The sequence below is a fragment of the Leucoraja erinacea genome, chromosome 41 (genome assembly GCF_028641065.1).
Source record: "Leucoraja erinacea ecotype New England chromosome 41, Leri_hhj_1, whole genome shotgun sequence".
NCBI classification, from domain to species: domain Eukaryota; kingdom Metazoa; phylum Chordata; class Chondrichthyes; order Rajiformes; family Rajidae; genus Leucoraja; species Leucoraja erinaceus.
The window spans coordinates 2,075,239-2,103,058 of NC_073417.1; the positions used below are offsets into that span (position 1 = coordinate 2,075,239).

General features: G+C 44.0%; 1 protein-coding gene across 1 annotated transcript in view; it reads left to right on the forward strand.

Annotated features, from left to right (window-relative positions):
• Positions 1 to 27,820, forward strand: part of LOC129714800 (protein WWC2-like) — a 135,580-nt gene that overhangs the window by 86,491 nt on the left and 21,269 nt on the right. The window contains exons 12-14 of the mRNA XM_055664646.1: positions 10,142 to 10,265; positions 23,090 to 23,170; positions 27,169 to 27,255. Coding sequence (XP_055520621.1) covers positions 10,142 to 10,265; positions 23,090 to 23,170; positions 27,169 to 27,255 — 292 coding nt within the window. The remainder of the gene's footprint in view (positions 1 to 10,141; positions 10,266 to 23,089; positions 23,171 to 27,168; positions 27,256 to 27,820) is intronic.

Genomic DNA, 27,820 nt, shown 5'->3' on the forward strand with positions numbered 1-27,820 from the left:
GTTTGTTTCCACTATGTATACATTGATAATCCCTTAGTTATAATGGACAATCGGCAATACAGGACGCTATTATACTAGACGTATGCGGAAGGAGCGTTCTGTAGCCAGGGGAGGGGGAGGAGAGCGCTGCCGTGGCTTACCGCTGCTGTGGCCGCTGCTGGGGGGAGGATTGTGTGTGAGGAGAAGGGGATGGGGGTGTGTGGGCGGGGGTGGTGAGTCCTGCCAGCACCCGGTCTCGCCAGCTCCCGGCTCCCTCAATCTCCCCACTCTCACTCCTCACCTCCCCAGGATCTCAAGTTTGCAGCAATCGGGCAGGCTCCTCGCTCCGGGCGGCTTCTGGACTCGCAGTTCACTCAGTTACGATTTCTGGACTTGCAGTTCATTCAGTCACGGTTTCTGGACACAGTTCATTCACTCATGGCTACTAGACTCACGGTTCACTCACTCACAGCTGCTGCACTCACAGTTCACTCACTCACAGCTGCTGGACTCACAGTTCACTCACTCACAGCTGCTGGACTCACGGTTCACTCACTCACAGCTGCTGGACTCACAGTTCACTCACTCACAGCTGCTGGACTCACAGTTCACTCACGGTTGCCGGAAAAGGTGACTGACAGACAATTAAGACCAATCTGCTGATCTCACGATTTTTTAACCTTCATAACTTTTGTAATATTCCATCGATCGGAACAAAACTTGGTGCACTTGGAGCGGAGGAGAACGGTGTGTAAGGTGGCAAAAAAATCCTAGCAATATAGGGTACCGTTTTTGTGCAGATGTAAAAACAACGCAGACCGGATGAGGACGAGCTGAGAGTTTTAGTAATAGTATAGATAATATTATGAGAGGTATAGATCAGGTAGACAGTCAGAACCTTTTCCCAGGATGGAAATAATCACCACTAGAGGGCATTGCTATAAAGTGAGAGGGGGCAAGTGTAATGGAGGTATGCGGGGCAAATATTTTACACAAATTGTGGTGAGTGCATGGAACGTGCTCGCTGCCTGGGGTGATGGTGGAGGCAAATACGATAGTGGTGTTTAAGAGGCTTTTCAACAGACACGTGGAAGTGCAGGGAATGGAGGGATATGGATCACCTGCAGGAAGAGGACTTCAGATTAACTTGGCATCATGTTCGGCACAAACATTGTGGGCTGAAGGGCCTGTTCCTGTGCTGTACTATTCTATGTTCTATGTGAATAATGCAAATGAGACTAGTGCTATCTCTTGGCTGGTGTTAGTGATGGATGGGGGCACAGTGGCACAGCGGTATTGTTACCGCCTTACAGCGAATGCAGCGCCGGAGACCCAGGTTCGATCCCCGACTACTGGTGCCGCCTGTACTGAGTTGGTACGTTCTCCCCGTGACCTGCGCGGGTTTTCTCCGAGATCTTCGGTTTCCTCCCACGCTCAAAAGACATTCAAGTTTCTAGGTTAATTGGCTTGGTAAATATAAAAATTGTCCCTAGTGGGTGTAGGATAGTGTTAATGTGCGGGGATCGCTGGTCAGCACGGACCCGGTGGGCAGAAGGGCCTGTTTCCACGCTGTATTTATAAACTAAACTAAAGTTAATCTTCCCATATTTGTCTGTGTAGTCATCAAATAAACTATTCTTAGGCAAATGTCTTGATTGATGGATTGATGGAAGGAACTGCAGAAGCTGGTTTAAACCGAAGATAGACACAAAAAACTGGAGTAACTCACCAGGGCAGGCAACATCTCTGGGGAAAAGGAATGGGTGACGTTTTGGGCCGAGACCCTTCATCAGACTGAGAGTCAGGGGAGAGGAAAACGAGAGATATGAGATGGTACAAAGAACAAATGAATGAAAGCGATCTGAAAAGACAGATCAGACCATGGATTGATTGACTGAAAGGTGCAGGGTGGACAGAGACTAATCATAAAATGAATGGATGAAGGATGGAAACTATTTGCATTTATATTGCTCTTTGCAAACTGTGGTCTACTTTGGTGCTCGAGTGAATATTGCAGCGTTCTCAAGTACATGAAGGTTCCTCGGTAATAACACGAGTTCTTTAATGACCACCTGAAGAGCCTGTCCCACTTTCCCCGAGTTATTCACGAATTCTCCCGAGTTTTCCCCTTGATTCAAACTCGCAGAATGTTCGTAACGAGTCCGTAGGAGGTCGCAGGAGTTTGTAGATATATCATAGCGGCCCGTTGTGCCAGCCGTAGGTACACGTGGCATCAGGTAAGTCGGGACGTTGTTTTCCAGCCCGATTAAAAATGTTCACAAGTCCGCGAAAATGGTCGGGATGAAAGAAATTGCAACTTTTTACTCGTAAGGATGGCATCGAAATAGTCGTGGGAATTCGTAGACATACTAGTAGAAGTTCATGGGCATAGTCGTGGAAGGTCGGAGGAGTTCTTAGATTACCACAATCTTTGATTTTTTTTTCTTTAAGTAACTTAAACTCGGCAAAGATTTTGAATTCATTCATGAAAGTGGGACAGGCCCTTGCAGAGGCAGATAGGCATCACAAGAGCTAGTTCACTGCAGACACGAGGACCTGCAGATGCTGGAGTCTTCAGCAACACACAAAGTTTAGTTTAGTGATACGGCACGGAAACAGGCCCTTTGGCCCATCGTCCCTGCTGGTCACCGCTCACCCGTTCATATTCTATATTAATCCAATTTTTTAAATCCTCTCCCTATACACTAGGGAAAATTTACAGAGGGCCAATCGACTTACAAACCTGCACGCCTTCAGGATGAGGGTGGAAATCTATCAGATCATAAGAGATAGGAGAAGAATTAGGCCATTCGGCCCATCAAGTCTACTCCGCTGTTCAGTCATGGCCGATCTATCTCTCCCTACTAACCCCATTCTCCTGCCTTCACCCCATAACCCCTGACACCCGCACTGATCAAGAATCTATCTACCTCTGCTTTAAAAATATCCACTGACTTGGCCTCCACAGCCTTCTGTGGCTAAGAGCGTACAAACTCCGTACAGGCAGCACCTGAGGTTAGGATGGAACCCGGGTCTCTGGCGCTGTGAGGCAGCAACTCTACCGCTGCGCCACCGTGCCGCCCCAGTTAAGTGGAGGCCGTTTCATAGTTGGGTCAGTGATGATTAGTTGTTCCACCCTACTATCCCCCACTGAGCCATGGAACCACAGAGCACGGAAACAGGCCCTTCAGCCCAACTTTCCCATGCCCACCAAGATGCCCCATCTACACCAGTCCCACCTGCCTATGTTTGGCCCATGTCCCTCTGAACCTTTCCCAACCATGTACCTGTCCAAGTGTATTTTAAAAGTTATGATAGTACCTGCCTCAACGACCTCCTCTGGCAGCTTGTCCCATGCACCCACCACCCTATGTATGGAAAAAGCTGCCTCTTAGATTCCTATTAAATCTTTTCCCCCTTACCTTAAACCTATGGCCTCTGGTTCCCGATTCCCCTGCTCTGGGTAAAAGACTGCGCATCTACCCGATCTATTCCCCCATAATTTCATACACCTCCATAAGATCTCCCCTCATCCTCCTGCGCTCCAAGGAATAGAGTCCTAACCTGCCTCAACCTCTTCCTACAGTTCAGGCCCTCAGGCCCTGGCAAAATCTGCACAAATCTTCTCTGTGCCTCTTTCCAGCTTCATGAATTCCTCCAGACCCTTGAAAGACTCGTGCTGGCCAAGCTGAAAAATATGACGAACCCCCTCTGCAGTTTGCATATCAGGCCAATAGATCTGTGGATGATGCAGTCAACCTGGGCCTGTACTTCATCCTCCAGCACCTAGACCGCCAGGGGACCTATGCGAGGATTTTGTTTGTGGATTTTAGCTCTGCATTCAACACTGTTGTGCCAGAGCTACTATACTCCAAACTTTCCGAGTTGACTGTGCCTGAACCCCTCGGTCGGTGGATCACCAGCTTCCTGACAGACAGAAAACAGCATGTGAGGCTGGGAAAGTACATCTCGGACCCGCAAACCCTCAGCATAGGAGCACCGCAAGGCTGCGTACTCTCCCCTCTCCTCTACACCAATGACTCCTCTGTCAAGCTTCTCCAGTTTGCGGACAAAACAACCCTGATTGGACTGATCCAGGATGGGGAGGAATCTGCCTACAGACAGGAAGTGTCACAGCTGGCATCCTGGTGCTGTAGCAACAACCTGGAGCTCAATGCTCTTAAGGCAATGGAATTGATTGTAGACTTTAGGAGAGCTCCCCCCCTCACCCCACTCACCATCAACAACACCACAGTCACATCTGTGGAGTCTTTTAAGTTCCTGGGAACCAACATCTCCAAGGACCTTAAGTGGGTGGCTACCATCAACTACACAGTCAAAAAGACACAACGGAGGATGTACTTCCTGCGGCAACTGAGGAAGCGCAATCTGCCAGAGGCAATGATGGTCCAATTCTACACGGCCATCATAGAGTCTGTCCTCACCTTCTCCATCATGGTCTGGTTTGGCTCAGCCACCAAGCACGACACCCGGAGGCTGCAGCGAATCGTCCGATCAGCTGAGAAGGTTATTGGTTGCAACTTTCCCTCCATTGATGAACTGTACACTGCAAGGGCCAGGAAGCGAGCGGGTAAGATCATCTCTGACCCCTCTCACCCTGGCCACAAACTCTTTGAATCACTTCCCTCTGGAAGGCGACTCCGGATTGTCAAAGCTGCCACAGCCAGACATAAAAACTGTTTTTATCCACGAGTAGTTGCTCTACTCAACAGCCAAAAATCTGTAGCCTCCTTTTGCTCTGGTATTTTATTGCATTCTCATGTTTAAGCTATAATGTTTTATTATTAATGTTTAATGTTTAATTCTTAATTGTATACTGTAGTTTTTTTTCTTAGTCTTTTTTATGTGGGGGGGGTGGTGTGTGAGGTGGGGAAATAGGGGAAAACCATTTCCCAGTCACTTACCTGTACGGAGATGCGTCTTTTCTCTGAGTCGCATCTTCATCATCCCCCCCCAACCCCCCTCGCGGCCTACCAACTGGATTGGCGCGGCCTTTCCTACCGAAGACCGGCCAGCGCTTCAGCGGCGAGCGCAGTGCTGGATTATCATCACGGAGCGGTGTTGGAGATCCAGCCTGCTGACTTAAACACCTGGAGTGTGGTTTGCGGAGCTTCTAGCCGCGGGCGGCGCCGACTTTAAGATCGCGGAGGCTAGGGATCCCTTGCCTGGGACCGCCAGTGTTGGAGCTCAGTCCAGCTGGGCCTAGCTCCGTCCACCTCGGCCTGTGGACTCCGGGAGCCGCCGTCTCCGGTAAGAAGTGGCGGATTCGGAAACTCCAATCCGCCGAGTGTGTTCTTCCGTTCCGACGCCGGAGTGCCGATCATCCCGGCGAGAGGGCCTGTACATCGGGCTGCCGTAGCGGCGACTGCGGAGGGTTCAAAGGCCCCGAACATGGATGAACAAAGAGGAAGATGCCTGAACTTTAGTGCCTTCCCTCACAGTGGGGAACGTTGATTCCGCTGTGTGGGGATGTTTATGTTAAACTCTATCGTGTGTTGCGTTATTTTTATTCGTATGGCTGTATGCTAACTCACATCTCACTGCACCAAGGCAAATCCATTGTACTTGTACATACTTGGCCAACAAACTTATTCATTCATTCATTCACTTTGTGTGTCGCTAAAGGTCGTTGTGTCTGCAGTGAAGTAGTTCTTGTGATGCCTATCTGCCTCTTCAGGTGGTCATTAAAGAACTCGTGTTCGTCCTGAGGTATCTTCATGTACTTGAAAGCACTGGCAATATTCGCTCGAGTACCTTGTGGCCCGCAGTTTGCGAAAAAGCAATATAAATGCAAATAGTTATCATTCTTTCCATTCATTTTACGATTAGACTTTCAGCTATTTATGCCCACATTGGCTTGTATTTTATAGATTATTGTTTTTGCTATATAATTTCAATTTCCATCACAGAATAATTAGGTGATCCAACGACAGATTTACCAACGTGGTTGATTTGAAGTGTTTGAGAATCTTTGTAAAGTGCAATAGTCCAATCACTTGTGAACAGACAGGAGCAACGTTGCAGAGAACGCATCAGGAGTCAAGTCCAGAGCGTTATGTTGTCACAGGTCAAACAGATACAAAAACAACGTGATTTTTACTTGCAGCAGCTCGACTGACAATGCTAACACGGTACTCTGCAAACACGGTACTGTGTAAACAACAAAAAGAAGTTCAGTATATAAAATTCAAAGTCGTACAGCAATAGACAATAGGTTCAGGAGTAGGCCCTTCGGCCCTTCGAGCCAGCACCGCCATTCAATGTGATCATGGCTGATCAACCCCAATCAGTACCCCGTTCCTGCCTTCTCCCCATATCCCCTGACTCAACTATCTCCAAGAGCCCTATCTAGCTCTCTCTCTCTCAGAGAACCGACCTCCACTGCCGCCTGAGGCAGAGAATTCCACAGACTCACCACTCTCTGTTTCCTCGACTCCGTTCTAAATGGCTTACCCATTATTCTTAAACTGTGGCCCCTGATTCTGGACTCCCCCAAAATCGGGAACATATTTCCCGCCTCTAGTGTGTCCAAGCCCTTAACAATCTTATATGTTTCAATGAGATGCCCTCTCATCCTTCTAAACTCCAGAGTATACAAGCCCAGCTGCTTCATTCTCTCAGCATATGACAGTCCCGCCATCCCGGGAATTAACCAGCGTAAAATAAAAAGTCATACAGCGTGGAGACAGGCCCTTCTACCTTACAGCGCCCGACATCCAGGTTCGATCCTGACTACGGGTGCCGTCTGGACGGAGTTTGCACGTTCTCCTGCATGGGTTTTCTCCGGGTGCTTTGGTTTCCTTCCGCATTCCAAAGAGGTGCAGGTTTGTAGGTTAACAGTCTTCTATAAATTGGGCCTAGTGTGCGTAGGATAGTGTTAGTGTACAGGGTTGATCACTGGTTGGTGCGGACTCGGTGAGCTGAAGGCAGGGTTGCCAACTGTCCTGCATTAGCCGGGACATCCCGTATATTGGGCTAAATTACAGGACGATGGCAAGCCCGGGCCAAAACTCCTCAGCTGGCCCGCCGGCTGGGCTCTGTGTGCAGTCCAGCACACGGGCCAACTCCTCATTCACCCAGCCACGACCGAGTCGGTCAACGAATTGCCGTCGGGAATTTGTCCCATATTTTGACCTTTTGTCCCTTATTTGGGAGTGTGAAGTTGGCAACCGGAGGGCCTGGTTCAGCGCTGAATCTCTGAAATTTGCCCTTGAGGTGGCTGCGGGAGGCATCCCTGGGGTGGAGAGGTGAGGAGAGGGAGGTGGTGTCCAAGGAAGAAGATGGCTGGAGGCCCACAACAGCCTGGGACTTGCCTGGAACAGACACCGCTTGTTCACTTAACCAAATTCATTGCCACAGACGGCTGTGGAGGCCAAGTCTATGGATATTTTTAAGGCAGAGATAGATAGGATTAGCACGGGTGTCGAGGGTTATGGAGTGAAGGCAGGAGAATGGGGTTAGGAGAGAGAGATAGATCAGCCATGATTGAATGGCAGAATAAACTTGATGGGCCGAATGGCCTAATTCTGCTCCTAGCACTTATGACCTTAACCTAGGTGCTAGATTCCAAATTCGGATGGCCGACCGGTATAATATGATTCTCATGGCTCTGGTAAACAAAAATGCTGGAGAAACTCAGTGGGTGAGGCAGCATTTATGGAGCGAAGGAAAAGTTGACGTTTCGGGTCGAGACCCTTCTTCAGACTATCTGCTAGCTCATGACCTTGGTAATCGGTGAACCAGGGCTTGTTCCCGCAATCCAGTGATTTCACGGTTATAATTGTGTCTGACATTAGCCGATTATTCCGAATACCTTTCAATATCTGACTGAGTTCCAAAGCTGCTGATGGTGGATTCACACTTGTATCTCCAGCTCACGGGTTTGGTCTGGATACTCAGAACGTAACCTTTCCCCCCCCTCCAGAGATACTACGCGGAAATAGGCCTTTCAGCCCACCGAGTCCGCACTGCCCAGCGATCTCCGCAAATTAACACTATCCTACACACACTAGAGACAAATTTACACTTATACCCTAAGCCAATTAATCTGCAAACCTGTACGTCTTTGGAGTGTGGGAGAAAACCGAAGGAGAAATTCCCACGCAGGTCACGTGGAGAACGTACAAACTCCGTAAAGACAGCACCCGTGGTCGGGATCGAACCCGGGTCTCTGGCGCTGTGAGATGCTACGGTGGCCTCAGTAAAATTGTAAACTGTCCCTAGTGTGTGTAGGATTGTGTTGATGTACACGGTGATCGCTGGTCGGCGTGGACTCGGTGGGCCTTTTCCTGTGCTGTATCTCTCTAAAGTATGAAGTCTAAAGCACAGGAATAGGCCCTTCTGCCCACAATGGCAACCATGATCACAGTGAATGGCGGTGCTGGCTTGAAGGGCCGAATGGCCTACTCCTGCACCTATTGTCTATCGTCTATTCCGAACATAATGCCAAGTTAAATTAGTCCTTTCTTATAACTGATTTTAAAGTTTCCTTCCCATTTGGCAAAGACGTGCAGATGAATAGATTAATTGACCACTCTGAATGACTCTTCCGCTCCCCGCTTCTACGGGGCAGAAGGTACAGAAGCTTGAAAGCGTGCACCACCAGACTCAGGAACAGCTGCTTACCCCTCTGTTATTAGGCTTCTGAACGGCCATAAGCTCTCATCTTCCAACCAACCTCATTGTGAGTATCGCACTTTTTCCTCTTCTTCTTCTTGCCTAAAGGGCTTGTCCCACTTAACGAGGTAATTCAAGAGTTCTCCCGAGTTTTCCCCCGATTCAAACTCGGAGAATGTCCGTAGCGGGTCCTTAGGAGTTTGTGGATGTCTCGTAGCGGCTCGTACTAGTAACGGTAGGTACTTGGGAAATCCGGTAAACTCGTGACGTTTTTTCAACTCTGTGAAAAATGTCCATGAGTAAAAAAATACTGGTGATGAAAGAAATTGTTACTTTTACTCGTACGAGCCGCTACAAGACATCCAAGAACTCCTACGGACCCGCTACGGACATTCTCCGAGTGCGAATCGGGGGAAAACTCGGGAGAACTTGTGAATTACCTCGTACAGTGGGACAGGCCCTTCAAGTTGCGGGCCAACTTGTTCTATTTGATCTATTAGTATGTGCACGTCGGGTTGATTGCATTCGTCGAAACAGGGCGGACCACATGAAGGTTGCAATCTCCCACCTCCTTGTAACACGACCATGTCGTAACACAATGTTGTGTTGTCTGATCTTTTTCTATTTGCTCTGCCTATTGTACTGCAGTTTGGCTTGATTGCCATATGATGTATTATGTATAGTGTAACTTGAAGTGACTGGATATCATGCTGAACAAAGCTTTTCGCTGTACCTCTGTACACATGACAATAACAAAACCTAAATCCATCTTGGAGAACCTGATGGGAGGGGGTTGACTGGGAAAAAACGTGTGGGATTGTTTAGTGAGCGGAACCATTTGGATAAGGGCAGCACGGTGGCGCAGCGTTAGAGTCGCTTCCTCACAGCGCCAGAGACCCGGGTTCCATCCTTACTACGGGTGCTGTCTGTACGGAGTTTGCACGTTCTCCCCGTGACCTGCCTGGGTTTTCCCCCGCACTCCAAAGATGTGCAGGTTTGTCGGCTAATCGGTTTGGTGTAATTTTAAATTATACTGATTGGGGATGATCAGCCATGATCACATTGAATGGTGGTGCTGGCTCGAAGGGCCGAATGGCCTACTCCTACTACTATTGTCTATGTCCCTAGTGTGTGTAGGATCGTGCATGTATGTGGGGATCGCTGGTCGGTGCGGACTCGGTGGGCCGAAGGGCCTGTTTCTGTGCTGTATCTCCAAACTAAACTAAAACTAAACGGGACAGACACACAATGCTGGAGTAACTCAGCGGGACAGGCAGCATCTCTGGAGAGAAGGAATGGGTGACGTTACGGGGTCGAGGCCCTTCTCCAGTCTGAGTCTCCCGCTCCCCTGACTCTCAGTCTGAAGAAGGGTCTGGACCCGAAACATCACCTATTCCTTCTCTCCAGAGATGCTGCCTGTCCCACTGAGTTACTCCAGCATTTTGTGTCTATCTTTGGTGTAAACCAGCATCTGCAGTTACCTCCTACACAAAAACTAAATGAGAATTGTGTTCTCTTTGTGCAGGCATTGACTTGGAGCGGAATGCGGGGGGAGAATTACTTGAAGAGAAAGTGCCCTGTGTTTCAGCTGCCGTCTCTGATGAGTCCGTTGCTGGAGACAGTGGCGTTTACGAGGCCTCGATCAAAAGGTACGTACACTTTGCCCAGTTCAGTTCAGTTTGCGTTTATTGTCACGTGTACCGAGGTACAGTGAAAAGCTTTTGTTCCGTGCTAACCAGTCAGTGGAAAGACAATACATGATTACAATCGAGCCGTCCACAGTGTACAGATACAGGATAAAGGGAATAATGTTTAGTGCAAGGTAAAGCCAGTAAAGTCCGATCAAGGAAAATAGACAATAGGTGCAGGAGTAGGCCATTCGGCCCTTCGAGCCAGCACTGCCATTCAATGTGATCATGGCTGATCATCCACAATCAGTACCCCGTTCCTGCCTCCCCCTCATATCCCCTGACTCCGCTATTTTTAAGAGCCCTATCTAGCTCTCTCTTGAAAGCTCCATAATGTTTGGGACAAAGACCCATCATTTATTTATTTGCCTCTGTACTCCACAATTTGAGATTTGTAATAGAAAAAAATCACATGTGGTTAAAGTGCACATTGTCAGATTTTATTAAAGGCCATTTTTTAATACATTTTGGTTTCACCATGTAGAAATTACAGCTGTGTTTATACATAGTCCCGCCATTTCAGGGCACCATAATGTTTGGGACACATGGCTTCACAGGGGTTTGTAATTGCTCAGGTGTGTTTAATTGCCTCCTTAATGCAGGTATAAGAGAGCTCTCAGCACCTAGTCTTTCCTTAGTCTTTCCATCACCTTTGGAAACTTTTATTGCTGTTTATCAACACGAGGACCAAAGTTGTGCCAATGAAAGTCAAAGAAGCCATTGACAAATGGGGGGGGGGACTATGTATAAACACTGCTGTAATTTCTACATGGTGAAACCAAAATGGATAAAAATGGCCTCCATTAAAATCTGACAATGTGCACTTTAACCGCATGTGAATTTTTCTTCAGATATTAGAGATACATTGCGGGGACAGGCTCTTCAGCCCATCAAGTCCATGCCCACCAGTAATCTAGTTCTACCCTGCACACACTTGGGGCAACTTACAATTTTTACTGATTAACTAATTTTTACCAATTAACCTACAAACCTGTACGTCTTTGAAGTGTGGGAGGAAACAGGAGCACCTGGAGAAAACCAACGCAGTCACACGATGAGGGATTACGTGAAGAAGGCCCATCCAGCACGCATGCACGTCAATCTTCAAAGCAGCGGTGTGAAGTCACAGACCTGAGAATAGTGAGATTTGAGAAACTAGAACTACCAGCTGAGTTTTATGAGGAAGGGGTGGGAGCTGAGGGCACGTAATCCCTCATCGTAACTCCTCATAAAATAAAGATCAAACTTCAAACTGGTAAATTCTCGTTTAATCTTACTATTTTACTTCGGAGTCACGTGAGTGACTACGTGAAGATTTTAAAGCTCTGTGACTTCATGCCGTGGAACGAGTCCATGCGTCACACACTACATAAATTGACCAAGGATGAGTAAAAATAATCATGCATTCAGACATGTCATAGATGTAGACATGCTGATGCTCTTCTATGAACCAATAATCACAATAGTAACCCCTGTCATCCAGGAGGAACTATAGACAGAACTAAATGAGTTGGCAAATACCCCCGGTCTGGCAATGGGTTAGTACAATGTATTGAAAGATCGTTCGTTTGGCCACCCTGGAGACACTAGGATGTGGTACCGTAGAACGTCCATACCCCTACCGCTGAACTGTTACAGCCATGGTGGAGTGAGATTCTAAAGTCAGTCACTCCTGCATAAGCCAGAACCCGTTTAACCTGGAGATGGTCTATACTGATACCTTCTATGAGGTTTATGTAACTGACAAGCATAGCTAGATCCATGCCCCTAAGGCTCCAAGTGACCAAACGTATAGTAGTAGATGACCACACATAACCGAAGGTCCATAGGGTATGCCCAAACTGTAGTTAGACCTGATGTCCCTGGTCTACTCTGCTTGACTAAGCCATAAACATAAATAGTTATTTGCCTGCAGCTGTAACCATGCTGACCAGTCAAGCTATGCAATGACTGGACCCATTGCGCTGAACCAGTGCCATGAGCATAATCAATTTTAAGTGAGTTTGACCAAAAACTCATTAGAAACGGGAATAGTGCCAGAGAATTGGCGTACTGCGCATGTTGTTCCATTGTTTAAAAAGGGGTCCAAGAGTAAACTTAGCAATTATAGACCTGTTAGTTTGACATCAGTGGTGGGCAAATTAATGGAAAGGATACTTAGAGATAATATATATAAGCATCTGGATAAACAGGGTCTGATTAGGAACAGTCAACATGGATTTGTGTCTGGAAGGTCATGTTTGACTAATCTTCTTGAATTTTTTGAAGAGGTTACTCGGGGAAATTGATGAGGGTAAAGCAGTGGATGTTGTATACATGGACTTTAGTAAGGCCTTTGACAAGGTTCCTCAAGGAAGGTTGGTTAAGAAGGTTCAATGGTTGGGGATTAATGGATTAGTAGCAAGATGGATTCAACAGTGACTGAATGGGAGATGCCAGAGAGTAATGGTGGATGGTTGTTTGTCAGGTTGGAGGCCAGTGACGAGTGGGGTGTCACAGGGATCTGTGTTGGGTCCACTGTTGTTTGCCATATACATCACTGTTCTAGATGATGGTGTGGTAAATTGGATTAGTAAGTATGCAGATGATACTAAGATAGGTGGGGTTGTGGATAATGAAGTAGATTTTCAAAGTCTACAGAGAGATTTATGCCAGTTGGAAGAGTGGGCTGAAAGATGGCAGATGGAGTTTAATGCTGATAAGTGTGAGGTGCTACATCTTGTCAGGACAAATCAAAATAGGACGTACATGGTAAATGGTAGGGAATTGAAGAATGCAAGTGAACAGAGGGATCTGGGAATAACTGTGCACAGTTCCCTGAAAGTGGAATCTCATGTAGATAGGGTGGTAAAGAAAGCTTTTGGTGTGCTGGCCTTTATAAATCAGAGCATTGAGTATAGAAGTTGGGATGTAATGTTAAAATTGTACAAGACATTGGTGAGGCCAATTTTGGAGTATGGTGTACAATTTTGGTCGCCTAATTATAGGAAGGATGTCAACAAAATAGAGAGAGTACAGAGGTGATTTACTAGAATGTTGCCTGGGTTTCAGCAACTAAGTTACAGAGAAAGGTTGAACAAGTTAGGGCTTTATTCTTTGGAGCGCAGAAGGTTAAGGGGGGACTTGATAGAGGTCTTTAAAATGATGAGAGGGATAGACAGAGTTGATGTGGATAAGCTTTTCCCACTGAGAGTAGGGAAGATTCAAACAAGGGGACATGAGAATTAAGGGACAGATGTTTAGGGGTAACATGAGGGGGAACTTCTTTACTCAGAGAGTGGTAGCTGTGTGGAATGAGCTTCCAGTGAAGGTGGTGGAGGCAGGTTTGTTTTTATCATTTAAAAATAAATTGGATAGTTATATGGACGGGAAAGGTATGGAAGGTTATGGTCTGAGCGCAGGTGTATGGGACTAGGGGAGAATACGTGTTCGGCACGGACTAGAAGGGTCGAGATGGCCTGTTTCCGTGCTGTAATTGGTATATGGTTTATATGGTTATATGGACAGGGATGAAACCGGAGCCCCCCGGTGAAGCGGCGTGAGCACAATGTTAACATCCCATATCTCTACGTGTCTGAGCCTATGAGGTTAGAGTTGAAGATACCCTTCATGAAACTGGATATCAGAGGGTGAGTCCCGCTTCTAGCAGAAATATGATGAGAAGGCACATTTGCCACAGAAAATAGTACTATAACTAATTATGTCAGACCCATTCGAAAATGAACTCCCAGTCGTTAGTTATCCGTGCCGTATATATGTCAACAAATTAATTATCATGCATAGGATGTTTTCCCAAGTCAGGGGCTGAACCACTAATACTATGTTAGAATAAATCATATAAGGTTCTTATATGATTCCCAACATCAGCGGGAACCATGGCTACATAGGACCGTCACTACAAAATGCCTGAAGCGGATTTACTGAATGCAAGACCCGACCAACAAGGCAAAATGGAGTAAGACAAACCTCCCCAGAGTAGCGAGAGTGCATCTATCGCCATTGCCATGCCACCTATATATATAAAATATATTTCTACTGGTGATTGAGCCTGGATGGAACATCTCGATCTTAGTGTTCCATAAGTCATCGTCATTAAAATACCAGTGATCCATCGTCCATTCTGTTTTGACATGGATTTAACATGATGCTACTCTCGTGCCAAAAGAGGTTAGGTAAACCATCCCTGGCTACGTAGACTTGATTGCACCCCAGTGATTAACCTATGACACCACCAAAGTGTACGAACTTGGACTAGAACATGCTGATTATGCCTATTCGCACAACCCTTAACCCATAGCATGCACCTAGTGTTTAAAGGTAGCTGATACCATAGATCTGAAGAACAGGTAAATCATGCAAATGCCATCACCTCCGTGAGTGGAGATGGTATTAGTAATTTCTCATCTTAAGCCCTCGCATCTGTTTGTAATATAACTGAAGATTAGCTGACGAAATTATGTGGAGCAATGCTGAATACTGTTCGTCCACCATAGTGACTTTCATGGAGGTAAATAACGAGACCTACTTACCAGTGTCTCTAACTCCAGGTCCCTTACCTTACTGGAGTCCTAGCGAAATTTCATTCGCAGACTCTGTCCATGTTGTCATTCCCATTAGATCGCTGGCCAACTTCTCTTCTAGTGGCTAGTCCGTCACCGTCAAAGCAGCAATTGTAGAGGCAAATCACCATTTTCTCTCATGCTACCATCGTGCATTATGCATTAAGCATGGGACCCCAGCACAGTCATATTCTGTTCCTGTTTGGAGTCAATCCATACTAACCTTAGGCACTCTTTTAGAGTGGAAGTAATTTCACCTGAATCCGTTGTTACCATCCGCCTCCTCAACTTGGCTGTGCATGCCTCTGTATGCACCATCTTTTGCAACTCCATCTACAATGGTTATAATATATATCGCTCCATCTTCATCCTTTATATATCCGATTAGGAGGAATTAAGCGGTGAACCAGATGTGCCTCAGGCATGTGTGCATGTATTTTTGCACCATCTCCATCACTGCGCTCAACCCAGTGGGAGGAATGGCAACCCTGAACCAGGCGTTGCTTCAGGCACATGTGCGTACTCCTGTAGCACTCTCTCTACCACTCCGTCCTTTGAGTGGGAGGAACTTGCAACCCTGAACCAGCAGCTGCTGCCTGACATGCCTTTAGATGGAGCGCTCTTTGACTGCGACGAATCCCAATCTCGCCTGACATAGATGCCCAAGCCTTGGCACTCACTCTGAGTTGGGTTTGTCTGGTTGCTTCCTTCAGCAGCCGCCAGGACTAGCTGTGCAAATCGATGCTCTGTTGGTATCCTCATTCCCCAAATAGGCTACACGTGCTAGTGACTCCGAATCCTGCTCCTTTCCGATGCTGACTCAGTCTACAGAGAAGGACTGGAGCGCCTCTGGCCCCCGTATGTCAGACATGGTGGGAGAATTGCTGAACACAAACCTGCCAGTTATTTGTCATGGACAAAGACGTTTACCTGAATGAAGGCGCCCCTCCCAGTTAGCGAGAGATTTGATTACGTAATTGATATTGGCAATTTGGGGAAGAATCGTCCACAGTCCCTTAATGAGCAGAATTACCATAACGCCACCATGTATAGCTCGCACAGGTGACTGATAATTAAAGCTCAACAAGGCTATCCAACCAGTGATTAAGACCGCCATGGCAGGTCCAATTCTACTACACAATCCTCTCTTGGTATAATAGTGACGACGTGACCTAGTGGCAACTAAATAAATGCCCACCCTGATAGCCATACTTAAGAAGAATACACTATAACTAGACTACACAACCTATTTTACGGAATCCAGACTCACGTACCTGCGTAGATACCGGTGGTCTTGAGGTAAACCCAAAGGCCCCTGATGTAGGTCTCATTCCCACCCTTGATTTGGAGGGTAGAACTGCCGAGGTCCGTGGATAGTATATTTCCCCTGAAGGCCAGCTTGGGCCTAGGCCTGAAAACTCTGCCCACAGAATCAGTTCCCTGGCTGCTACCAGCTTTAGAAAACCACTGCCATAGGAGACTTAAGGGTGATGAAGTCGTTAGTAACGTGAGGGGATCTCTGGTAATCCCGTATTGACAGAATACTCTTGAGGGGGAAGAATTTTAAGGAACGAGTAGGGAGACAGTATTAACGGGGATTGCACAGCAAAGACCAAATGACCTCTATAGCGATAGGCAGCCCGGAGACAGGCCTTTCAGCCCATCTTATCCATGGGCTAGCATCAGAACTAACGGACGTGATGGGTATTTCTGGTATTTTGTGTATTAAGTTCACAAGGCATAGGAACAGTTAGGCCATTCGGCCCATCAAGTCTACTCCGCCGTTCTATCATGACTGATCTATCTCTCCCTCCTAACCCCGATCTCCAACTTAACCCCTGGCACCCGTACTAATCAAGAATCTATAAATGTTTGCTGTGGTCTTTAGCGATATAATGTGGAATCAGACCCTTTGGCCCATCAAGTCAGCGCCAACCAGCAATCAGCCACACACGACTAGTTCTATCCCACGCAATATACACTCTCTGGGTAAATGTATCATGTCATTTATAGTCATTTTCTCCATGGATTGTCACCTTATCGTGGTGGAGAAGCTTGTCTGGACCTGAGATCCTGGGAGCGATGCCGTCTGGAGCTACGCTCCTGGTAGGGCCACCCATGGCGGTAAGGTCGAAGGGGAGGTCTCTGACAAAGAGCAATCCAACCAAGACCTCAACGGTGGAACAGGTGGAGGACGATGGCTGACCTTAGTGGAGCGTCACAACGGCTGGGAAGGCGGATGAAGGCTGCAGCAGAAAAGGGTCTCCGGTCGTCTTGAGCTCCACGTCACTGGATCCTGACCCAGATCTGTCAAGGACCGTGGGGTGGTTGTCTGTGCACCAGTCTCCCCACGTTAGACAAAGTCACTCACAGGAGTCCTCCATGAGAGGACAGTCATACTCGTTTCCAGTGACTGCCGATTTTTTTTTTTGTTTATTTTATTTTATTAGAAGTGAGTACAGTCATATGGCACCAAAGTGCCTAATATATATTTTCATAATACATTTTATGCACAACTTCTTTTTTTTTTTGTTACATTGAAAAAAAATTAGAATAAGAAAAAGAAGTTAGATAGTAAAGGATAGAAAGATGTGAAATATATAGTGTGTGAAGAAAGAAAACGAGTAAATGAAGAAAGTTGAGAGAGAAAATAGAGAAAATAAAATAAAATAAAAAAGAAAAGGAGACCATTATTTATAATCTTGACCAACCCTCGTCCAGTCCTGAAACAGTTATTTTTTACAATTGTGTTGCACCATATGATTCCAAAAAAACGACGAATGGAGACCAACTCGTTATGAATTGGTCTGATTTATCCATTAGGAGGAATCGCATTTCCTCAAGATGAGCGGTGTCCAACATACTTGCAATCCACATTTTAAGCGTTGGTATTGATGTACCCATCCAAAATTTAAGTATTAATTTTTTTGCTATTATTAAACCATAGGTTTAAGGAATAGATTTTGAGATGTGTTCAATTTATTCCCATCTTCCATTACGCCAAATATAATCATTTCAGTATTAGATTCCATTCTTGTCTTGAATAATTTTGTAAATATTTCAAAAATATCATTCCAAAATCTATAAAGTTTTATGCAGGAAACTAAGGAGTGTGTTATAGTTGCCTTTTGGGCTAGACATTTATCACAAGTGGCGGATATATTTGGATAAAATTTGTTCAATCTAGTTTTTGAATAATATAATCTATGTACAATTTTAAATTAAATTAGATTATGTCTTACATTAATTGAACATTTGTGAATATATATCAAGTATTTTTCCCATTTAACCTTTGTAATTTTTATCATTAGTTCCCGTTCCCACTCTTCTCTAAGTACCTCTGTCGATGGTAGGTCTATATTAAGAATACTACTATATAAATACGATATTAATTTTTGTGAGGCAGCTTCAATATTCATTGCTTCCAATGTCAGGAGTTACTTTTTGATATCCTTGTATATATTTTTTCATGAAATCGCAAATCTGAAGATATTTAAAATATTGGTTGTTTTTCAAGTTAAAATTTAATTGTAATTGTTGGAATGAAAGTAGGTTTCCCATTTCGTACATATCCCCGATCCTTCTAATTCCGAAACTTTCCCATTGGTTATATGTCTTATCAATAAGAGATGGTTTAAATAAAGGGTTATTCGCAATTGGCATTAACAGTGATAGATTTCTTAATTTTAAAGATAATTTTATTTGTTTCCAAATTCTTATTGTACCATATATAATTGGGTTCTTCTTATATATTGTGTTATTCAGTTTTTTGGGGGAAAAGAGGATCGTTCCTATATTACAAGGATGACAATCCTCCTTCTCCATTTTAATCCATTCTGTCTGTTGGGTTGAACTATCCAACCAATAAATCATATTCTTAATATGCACTGCCCAGTAATAATACCTAAAATTCAGAAGTGAAAGTCCCCCGACCTCTTTTGGTTTACATAAGTGTTTTTTTGTGATTCTATGTGATCTATAGTCCCAAATATAATTAGTAATATTAGAGTCTAATTTAAAAAATATATATTTTGGTATATATACCGGTATAGACTGAAATAGGTATAGTAATTGTGGTAGGAAGATCATTTTTATTGCATTTATTCTACCTAATAATGATAAGGGAAGTGTTTTCCAAAATTTAATCAGCGTATTAAGTTTATTTAATAAAGGTATGAAATTAGCGTTGAATAATGCTTTATATTTTCTAGTAATCTGAATACCCAAATATTAAAGTTTTTCTGTTGCGATTTTAAAGGGGAACTTCAATAAGTGTGTAGGTTCTTGAGGTTTTAATGTCATGATTTCACTTTTGTTCCAGTTTATTCTATATCCAGGAAAAGACCCAAATTCCTCTATTAAGTTTAATAAATTTGGTATGCTCGTTTGTGACTTTGTAATATATAAAAGTATATCGTCTGCATATAATGAGATTTTATTCTTTGAGTCCCTGGTATTATAGCCCTGAATATTCGAATTAATTCTTATACTTTCAGCCAGGGGTTCTATCATAAAGGCAAATAGCAGGGGTGATTGTGCACATCCCTGCCTATTACCCCTTGATAGTTGAAATTTTTGAAATAACATGTTATTAGTTAAAATTCTTGCCATCGGTTTATCATATAATAATTTTACCCATGTTATAAAATTCTCTCCTATATTAAATTTTTGTAGTACTTTATATAAGTATTGCCACTCTACCTGATCAAATGCTTTCTCTGCATCCAAAGAAATAATTGATATATCTTCTTCCTCTACTTTATGCGAGTACATTATATTAAACAGACGTCTCAGATTATTAAATGAGTATATTTTGGGTATAAACCCTGTTTGATCAGGGTTTATCAATTTACTAATATATTTGCTTAATCTTCTTGCTAAAATCTTTGCTAAAATTTTCTGATCTGTATTTAAAAGTGATATAGCTGTACGAGCCCGGATCTTCTAAATCTTTATCTTTTTTTGGAACAAGCGTAATAGTTGATTCTGTTAGTGTTTCAGGTAGTTTGTTTTCTTTAAAAGATGGGAATATAAATTAAATAAATAAGGGGTCGTTATCTCATGAAACTTTTTATAAAATTCATTATTAAAACCATCTGGTCCCGGTGTCTTACCATTTTTCAGCGATTTTATTGTTTCACCTATTTCTTTGATTGTAATTTGAGCTCCTAGTTCCTCTTGTTCCAAAAGGTCCAATATTGGAAGATTACAGTTATCTAGAAAAAAAATTATTTTACTATCTTCTATTTTAATTTTAGATGTATATAAGTTTTGGTAAAATTGGGCAAAACAATTATTAATATCTTTAGGTAGTATTAGTAATTCACCTTTCTCTGATTTAATTTTGGTTATAGTATTTTCCTTTTCTTGTTTTTTCAATTGGCGAGCTAAAAGCTTATGTGGTTTGTCACCAAACTCAAAATGTTCATGTTTTATAATTTGGAATAGTCTTATTACTCTTGCCGATAAAATTCGATTAAGTTTAAATGTCAGTAATATTATCTTATTGTGTTTATCTGTCGTGGAATCTTTGGCATTATCCAACTCTAACTGTCTGATTTCTTGTGCTAACAACAGTTGTTCTGTCTTATTCTTTTTATTTTGAAAACTTTGATATGAAATTATAATTCCTCTCATAAATGCCTTAAAAGTTTCCCATAATAAAGAAGGCAAAGTACCTGGTATATCATTTGTATCGAAAAAAAGTTTCATTTGTTGTTTTAAATATTGATAGCCTTGCACGTCATTTAAAATATGTGTATTAAACCTCCAAAAAAGTTTTTTACCCGGCATTCCCTCAAATTTTACTGAAAATGTCAACGGAGAGTGATCTGAGATACTACTAATGTGATATGTTGGGTTGTTTGTATATGGCATTAATTTCATATCCACTAAAAAATAATCACTTCTTGAATAAGATTTATGTACCGAAGAGTAAAACGAGTATTCCCTTCCGGATCTGGATTAGCAGATCTCCATACATCTATTATATTAGTTTTTTTTATATATGTATTTAGAAGTTCACTAGTCTTAGATTTTAAATTACTCTGCTTTTGTTTTGCTGATTTATCTAGATATGAATCTAAAACACAGTTTAGTTAAAGTCCCCCCCTATTATCACATTTTGGTAATTAAACTCTGATATTATGTCAATAATTTTTTCAAAAAATTGGGGGTTATCAAAATGGGAGCATAAATATTTATCAAAGTTAGTGGGGTTGCATAAATTTCACCCGAGACTATAATATACCTTCCCTCTTTATCTGATATGGTATTCTTTAATTTAAAAGGAATATCTTTCCTAATAAGAATAGCTGTACCCCTAGATTTAGAAGTAAATAAGGAGTAGTATGTTTGTCCTATCCAATTCGCCTTTAATCTTATTTGTGTTTGTCGTTTCATGTGTGTCTCCTGCAAAAACATTATGTCGCTTTTTAACGATTTTAGTTGGGCAAAGATTTTACCCCTCATAATTGGTTCGTTGGCACCCCTTATATTCCAACTACAAAATGTAATTCCTCCATTCTTTATTTGTCTATCGTCTTGCATTGTAAATCAAGGTAATATTCCTGAATCATATGGTGCATCCAAATACCTCAGAATTTTAGGACTTGGGTGGTCATCCCGGTTTATTAGATTTATATTGCATCTCCTTCTTGTAAAGTGCCTTAGAAAAAGAAAGAAAGAATGTGATATACAATTACTTTCAAAAAAATTAAATAGATAAAAATCTTGATTGTGCTTTAAAAAAAAAGGTGCTATTAAGGTATCTAAGGGAAGATACCTTAAGGACGAATAGCCATCAATGATGGCAAAAAATGTATAGACCTCCGTGATGTTGTTATACATTGAGCTCCTCCCCCTTGGTGAATCCTCATAAAAAGTTACATACCGTTTCATATTTTGTCTTTTCTTATATGAGTTTATCAAACCAGTGCCAGTGACAGCCGAGAGAAAAAATAAAAAAAATAAATTGTCAAGAGACATAAGGAGTAAAAAAAACCAAACCAAATATAGAACACAACATATACACGGTTATATAAGTATATATGTCCTTCCAATTTATCCAATCTTAATCTAATCTAAACTTTCCCATATATATCCACCCAGGATTCTTACATAATATCCCATTCTATAACTACCATACATCATGCAAGCCGGTACCAAAGGGTTAACTACCGTACAAGCAGGTGCCAAGGGGTTAAACTTTGAGCTTTTCATCCAAGGTTGAATATAACCAAGCTCTCTGAATAACACATTCCAACGAGATAAGCTTTATAATTGTCTGGGTAGCTCGGCCATTTTCATCAGTTCAAAACTCTGTAAAAAGTTCAATTATCTTTCCTTGTCGGCAGCTTGCCCCGATGTTTTCTTAACGATGTCCTCTGCATACTTTAAAGCTTTTCCGGGATCTGCAAATGAGCGTTCAACGCCATTATAAGATACCTTCATTTTTCCGGGAAAGTAAATTCCATATCTTACTCCTGCGACATCCCTCAAAGTGTGTCTTGCCGGTGTAAACAATCTCATTTTCTGGACTACCTCGGGGGAGTAATCGCAAAATATTCGCACATTATCCCCACGATCTCTTATCAAATTCTTTATACTGCTTTTTCAGTTCTTTTAACTCACTGCAAGTATTATCAATTTTTTGAGAAAGTTTCTCCATGCTAGCCTCCATACTCTGCTTGTTACTCTCCATATGAGACTCCATACTTTGCATCTTCTCCAGTGTAATGTTGATTGTAGCAGTCATATCTAAAAGCATCTGCTTCACCTCCTTCTCCTTCTTGTCTCCTTTTGTTGCCATTTCAAGCAGAGACCCTTAGCTGTAAGATTCTTCTTCTTCTGAACCTTCTTCTGTCGTTTGCAGAGTATCCAATACTTTCTCGAGCTGAAGGCTAATAGTATTTTTCTCTGACGCCCTTGAACGATTATCTCTGCTCATTTAAACTCCCGATTTCACCATTAATCTCCCCGATTTTCACGTCACCTTCTGATGACATCACCCTTACACAACACCAGGCGACTCCGGTGAGTTTTTTTTAAAATCGGTGCTGACTTAAAATGGCTTTTACAGTTTTTTTTACGGGGAGAAGCTCAATACCGCGCCTTAATTCTCCATGATGCCGCCGGAAGTGACTGAGACTGATGATTTTACCGTTACCGAGCCTCTTTGTCGTCTTGTTCACTTCATTCACTTAACTGTGACTATTCTACCGATAGGCCAAGTGAAACGGAAGATGCTATTTATGATGATGATGAGACTTCTCCATTGGAAGCAGTTCAAATCCAGATTGGATTGAAGTAAGAGACTTTAAAATTAAATTAGAGCAGTATTTGTGGCCGTTATTTCTTTATTGTGCTTTTTTGAAACAGATTCTAGATTATTAGCTCTAACAAGAATTTAGTTTACTTATTTAATTTTGAGATTCTGCACAGAATTAAGCCCTTCGGCAAACTGAGTCCGCGCCGACCAGCGATCCCCGTACACTCCTACACACACCAGGGACAATTTACAATTTAACCAAATTGCACAAGCTACAATCTTGTATGTCTTTGCAGCGTGAGAGAAAACCCACAGGGAGAACGTACAAACTCTGTACAAACGGCACCTGTAGTCAGGATCGAACCCGGGTCTCTGGCATTGTAAGGCAGCAACACTACCGCTGCACCACCGTGCCGCACAATTTAGTTTAGTTTAATTTAGAGATTCAGCGTGGAAACAGGCCCTTCGGCCCAACTGCGATTACCCGTTCACACAGGTTCTATGTTATCCCAGAAGAAGACACAATGTACTGGAGTAATGGGCCTGTCCCACTTGGCGATTTTTTAGGCAACTGCCGGCGACTGTATTAGTCGTAGCAGGTCGCCAAAAAACCGGCGGCAACCTACGTCAATCTGGCGACAACCTACGACAGCGCCTACGTCAGGAGAAGTCAAGCTACGCTCATTGGCGTGAAGCCCACTGTCGCCGAAAAGTTCTCAACATGTTGAAACTTTAGCAGCGACCAGAAAGATGCTACGACTTTTTGTGCGACTGAGGAGACGACTCCTGGCGACCACCGGCGAACATGTGGCGACAAACTAATCACCTGTAGTTGCCTAAAAAATCGCCTAAGTGGGACAGGCCCATTACTCAGCAGCGCAGTTCTCTGGAGAACTGTATTCAGGCACTTTCTGGTGTTGTCCACTGTGTAGACTGATGCAATAAAGATAGTTAACTCCTCTGCCATTTCTTTATTCTCCATTATCAATTCTCCTCCATCATTCTCCAGTGGCCCAACGTCCACTCTTGCCTCTTTCTGACTCTTTATAAAACTGAAGAAACTCTTGCTATCCTCTTTTACAATAGACAATAGGTGCAGGAGTAGGCAATTCGGCCCTTCGAGCCAGCACCGCCATTCAATGCGATCATGGCTGATTATCCCCAATCAGTACCCCGTTCCTGCCTTCTCCCCATATAACCATATCTAACCATATAACAATTACAGCACGGAAACAGGCCATCTCGACCCTTCTAGTCCGTGCCGAACACATAATCTCCCCTAGTCCCATATACCTGCGCTCAGACCATAACCCTCCATTCCCTTCCCATCCATATAACTATCCAATTTATTTTTAAATGATAAAAACGAACCTGCCTCCACCACCTTCACTGGAAGCTCATTCCACACCGCTACCACTCTCTGAGTAAAGAAGTTCCCCCTCATGTTACCCCTAAACTTCAGTCCCTTAATTCTCATGTCATGTCCCCTTGTTTGAATCTTCCCTACTCTCAGTGGGAAAGTATCCCCTGACTCCGCTATCTTTAAGAGCCCTATCTAGCTCTCTCTTGAAAGCATCCAGAGAACTGGCCTCATCTGCCCTCTGAGGCAGAGAATTTCACAGACTCACCACTCTCTGTGAGAAAAAATGTTTCCTCGTCTCCGTTCTAAATGGCTTACTCCTTATTCTTAAACTATAGCCCTTGGTTCTGGAGATGATCCTGCATCTTCCGGATTATTCCCAGAGATTTCTGCCATTGTTATTCCACCGTCACCCCTGCTTGGGTCCCTTTCCACTCAACTTTGGCCAGCTCCTCCCTCACGCCTCTGTGGTCCCCTTTGCTCAGCTGTAATACTGAGCGTCACTGGTTGAGGAGAGACCCGATCGATTACCAGCGGCATTGATAGGGTGGAGGGGCAGAACCTTTTCCCTCGGGAGAAAATATCAAAGGACAGAAAGCACGGCATAAACATAGAAACATAGAAATTAGGTGCAGTAGGCCATTCGGCCCTTCGAGCCTGCACCGCCATTCAATATGATCATGGCTGATCATCCAACTCAGTATCCCGTACCTGCCTTCTCTCCATACCCTCTGATCCCCTTAGCCACAAGGGCCACATCTAACTCCCTCTTAAATATATCCAATGAACTGGCCTCGACTACGCTCTGTGGCAGAGTTCCAGAGATTCACCACTCTCTGTGTAAAAAAAGTTCTTCTCATCTCGGTTTTAAAGGATTTCCCCCTTATCCTTAACCCTTGTCCTGGACTTCCCCAACATCGGGAACAATCTTCCTGCATCTAGCCTGTCCAACCCCTTAAGAATTTTGTAAGTTTCTATAAGATCCCCTCTCAATCTCCTAAATTCTAGAGAGTATAAACCGAGTCTATCCAGTCTTTCTTCATAAGACAGTCCTGACATCCCAGGAATCAGTCTGGTGAACCTTCTCTGCACTCCCTCTATGGCAATAATGTCCTTCCTCAGATTTGGAGACCAAAACTGTACGCAATACTCCAGGTGTGGTCTCACCAAGACCCTGTACAACTGCAGTAGAAACCTCCCTGCTCCTATACTCAAATCCTTTCGCTATGAAAGCTAACATACCATTCGCTTTCTTCACTGCCTGCTGCACCTGCATGCCTACTTTCAATGACTGGTGTACCATGACACCCAGGTCTCGCTGCATTTCCCCTTTTCCTAGTCGGCCACCATTTAGATAATAGTCTGCTTTCCAGTTTTTGCCACCAAAATGGATAACCTCACATTTATCCACATTATACTGCATCTGCCAAACATTTGCCCACTCACCCAACCTACCCAAGTCACCTTGTAGTCTCCTAGCATCCTCCTCACAGCTAACACTGCCCTCCAGCTTAGTGTCATCCGCAAACTTGGAGATATTGCCTTCAATTCCCTCATCATTAATATATATTGTAAATAGCTGGGGTCCCAGCACTGAGCCTTGCGGTACCCCACTAGTCACTGCCTGTCATTGTGAAAAGGACCCGTTTACTCCTACTCTTTGCATCCTGTTTGCCAGCCAGTTCTCTATCCACATCAATACTGAACCCCCAATGCCGTGTGCTTTAAGTTTTTGTATACTAATCTCTTATGTGGGACCTTGTCGAAAGCCTTCTGGAAGTCCAGATACACCACATCCACTGGTTCTCCCCTATCCACGCTACTAGTTACATCCTCGAAAAATTCTATAAGATTCGTCAGACATGATTTACCTTTCGTAAATCCATGCTGACTTTGTCCAATGATTTCACCACTTTCCAAATGTGCTGCTATCCCATCTTTAATAACTGACTCTAGCAATTTGCCCACTACCGATGTTAGACTAACTGGTCTGTAACTCAATAAAGGTGAGAGGAACAAAGTTTAAGAGAGATGTACAAAGGAAAGTTTTCTGGACAGAGAGTGATGGGTGCCTTGTACGCGCAGTCAGGGATGCTGGTGAAGGAAAATACAACAGTGGCGTAAAAGAGGCATTTAAATAGACGCACAGAGGTTTTGGGTCAGGACCCTTCTTCAGACTGAACCCCTTTCCACCCCATCCCTGCAATTGGTCTGTTGAAGGGTCCCGACACGAAACGTCACCCATACATGTTCTCCAAAGATGCTGCCTGACCCGCTGATTTACTCCAGCACTCTGTCTTGCCTTGAGTTTACAGTTTAGTTTACTGTCACGTGTACCGAGGTACAGTGAAAAGTTTCGCTGCGCGCTATCCAGTCAGCGGAAAGACAACACATGATTACAAACGAGCCACATGCAGTGCACAGATACATGATAAGGGAATAACGTTTAGTGCAAGGTACAACCTCAAATAGCCTGAGTGTCACCAATGAGGTAGATAGTAGTTCAGCACTGCTCTCTAGTTGTGGTAGGATGGTTCAGACTCTCCATAGGTGATGTTTCGGGCCGGTTCGTATTCTGAATGGTGTGGTTTGTTATTACCTCTGTGTTCGTTTTGCCTGCCGTCTATTTCTCTTTGCTGAAATATCTGTCATTTTATAATATCTTTGCCGCCACAGGTATGATCCCAACCATGGAAGCTTCATCATAATTCTGATACAACTGAGGAATCTGACTGCTTTGCTTCTGCCTACTGGGTGTAAAGTGTAAGTACTGACTGACCTACTGACTGAATGGACAAATACTTTATTATCACAGTGAGAATCTTTGTTTTGCACACATAGGTATGCAAAGAGCCGCCACCTAAAGGGCCTGTCCCACTTACGCGACCTTGGCTCGCAAATTACACAACCTTGTGATCGCTTGAGGCGTACGGGCACCGTATGTCCGCGCGGGGCCAGTCCCACTTAGAAGCGCGGGGTTGTGCGGGGTCCTGAACCGGGCTCCAAAATTCTGGCAGTGGCTGAAATCTTCGCTCGCCAACGGCCTGTCGGCACGCAGGTGCATTGCGGTCGTACGCAGCGTCTTGACGTCGTACGCAGCGTCTTGATGGCGTACGCCTAGCGCTTGGTGTTGTGCGATGACGTCACCGCGTGGCTTTGCGTGATGACGTCACCGCCCGACGCCGTGCGACGCCCAAATTAAGTCGGCCCGCCTCCTGCCCAGCTGATTGGTAAGTATGATGCAAATGACATCACGCATGTACTTAGCATGAACTTCGTGTGAACTCCGGGCCTCACTCACCCACCCACACCTGACCTCTCCGCTCAG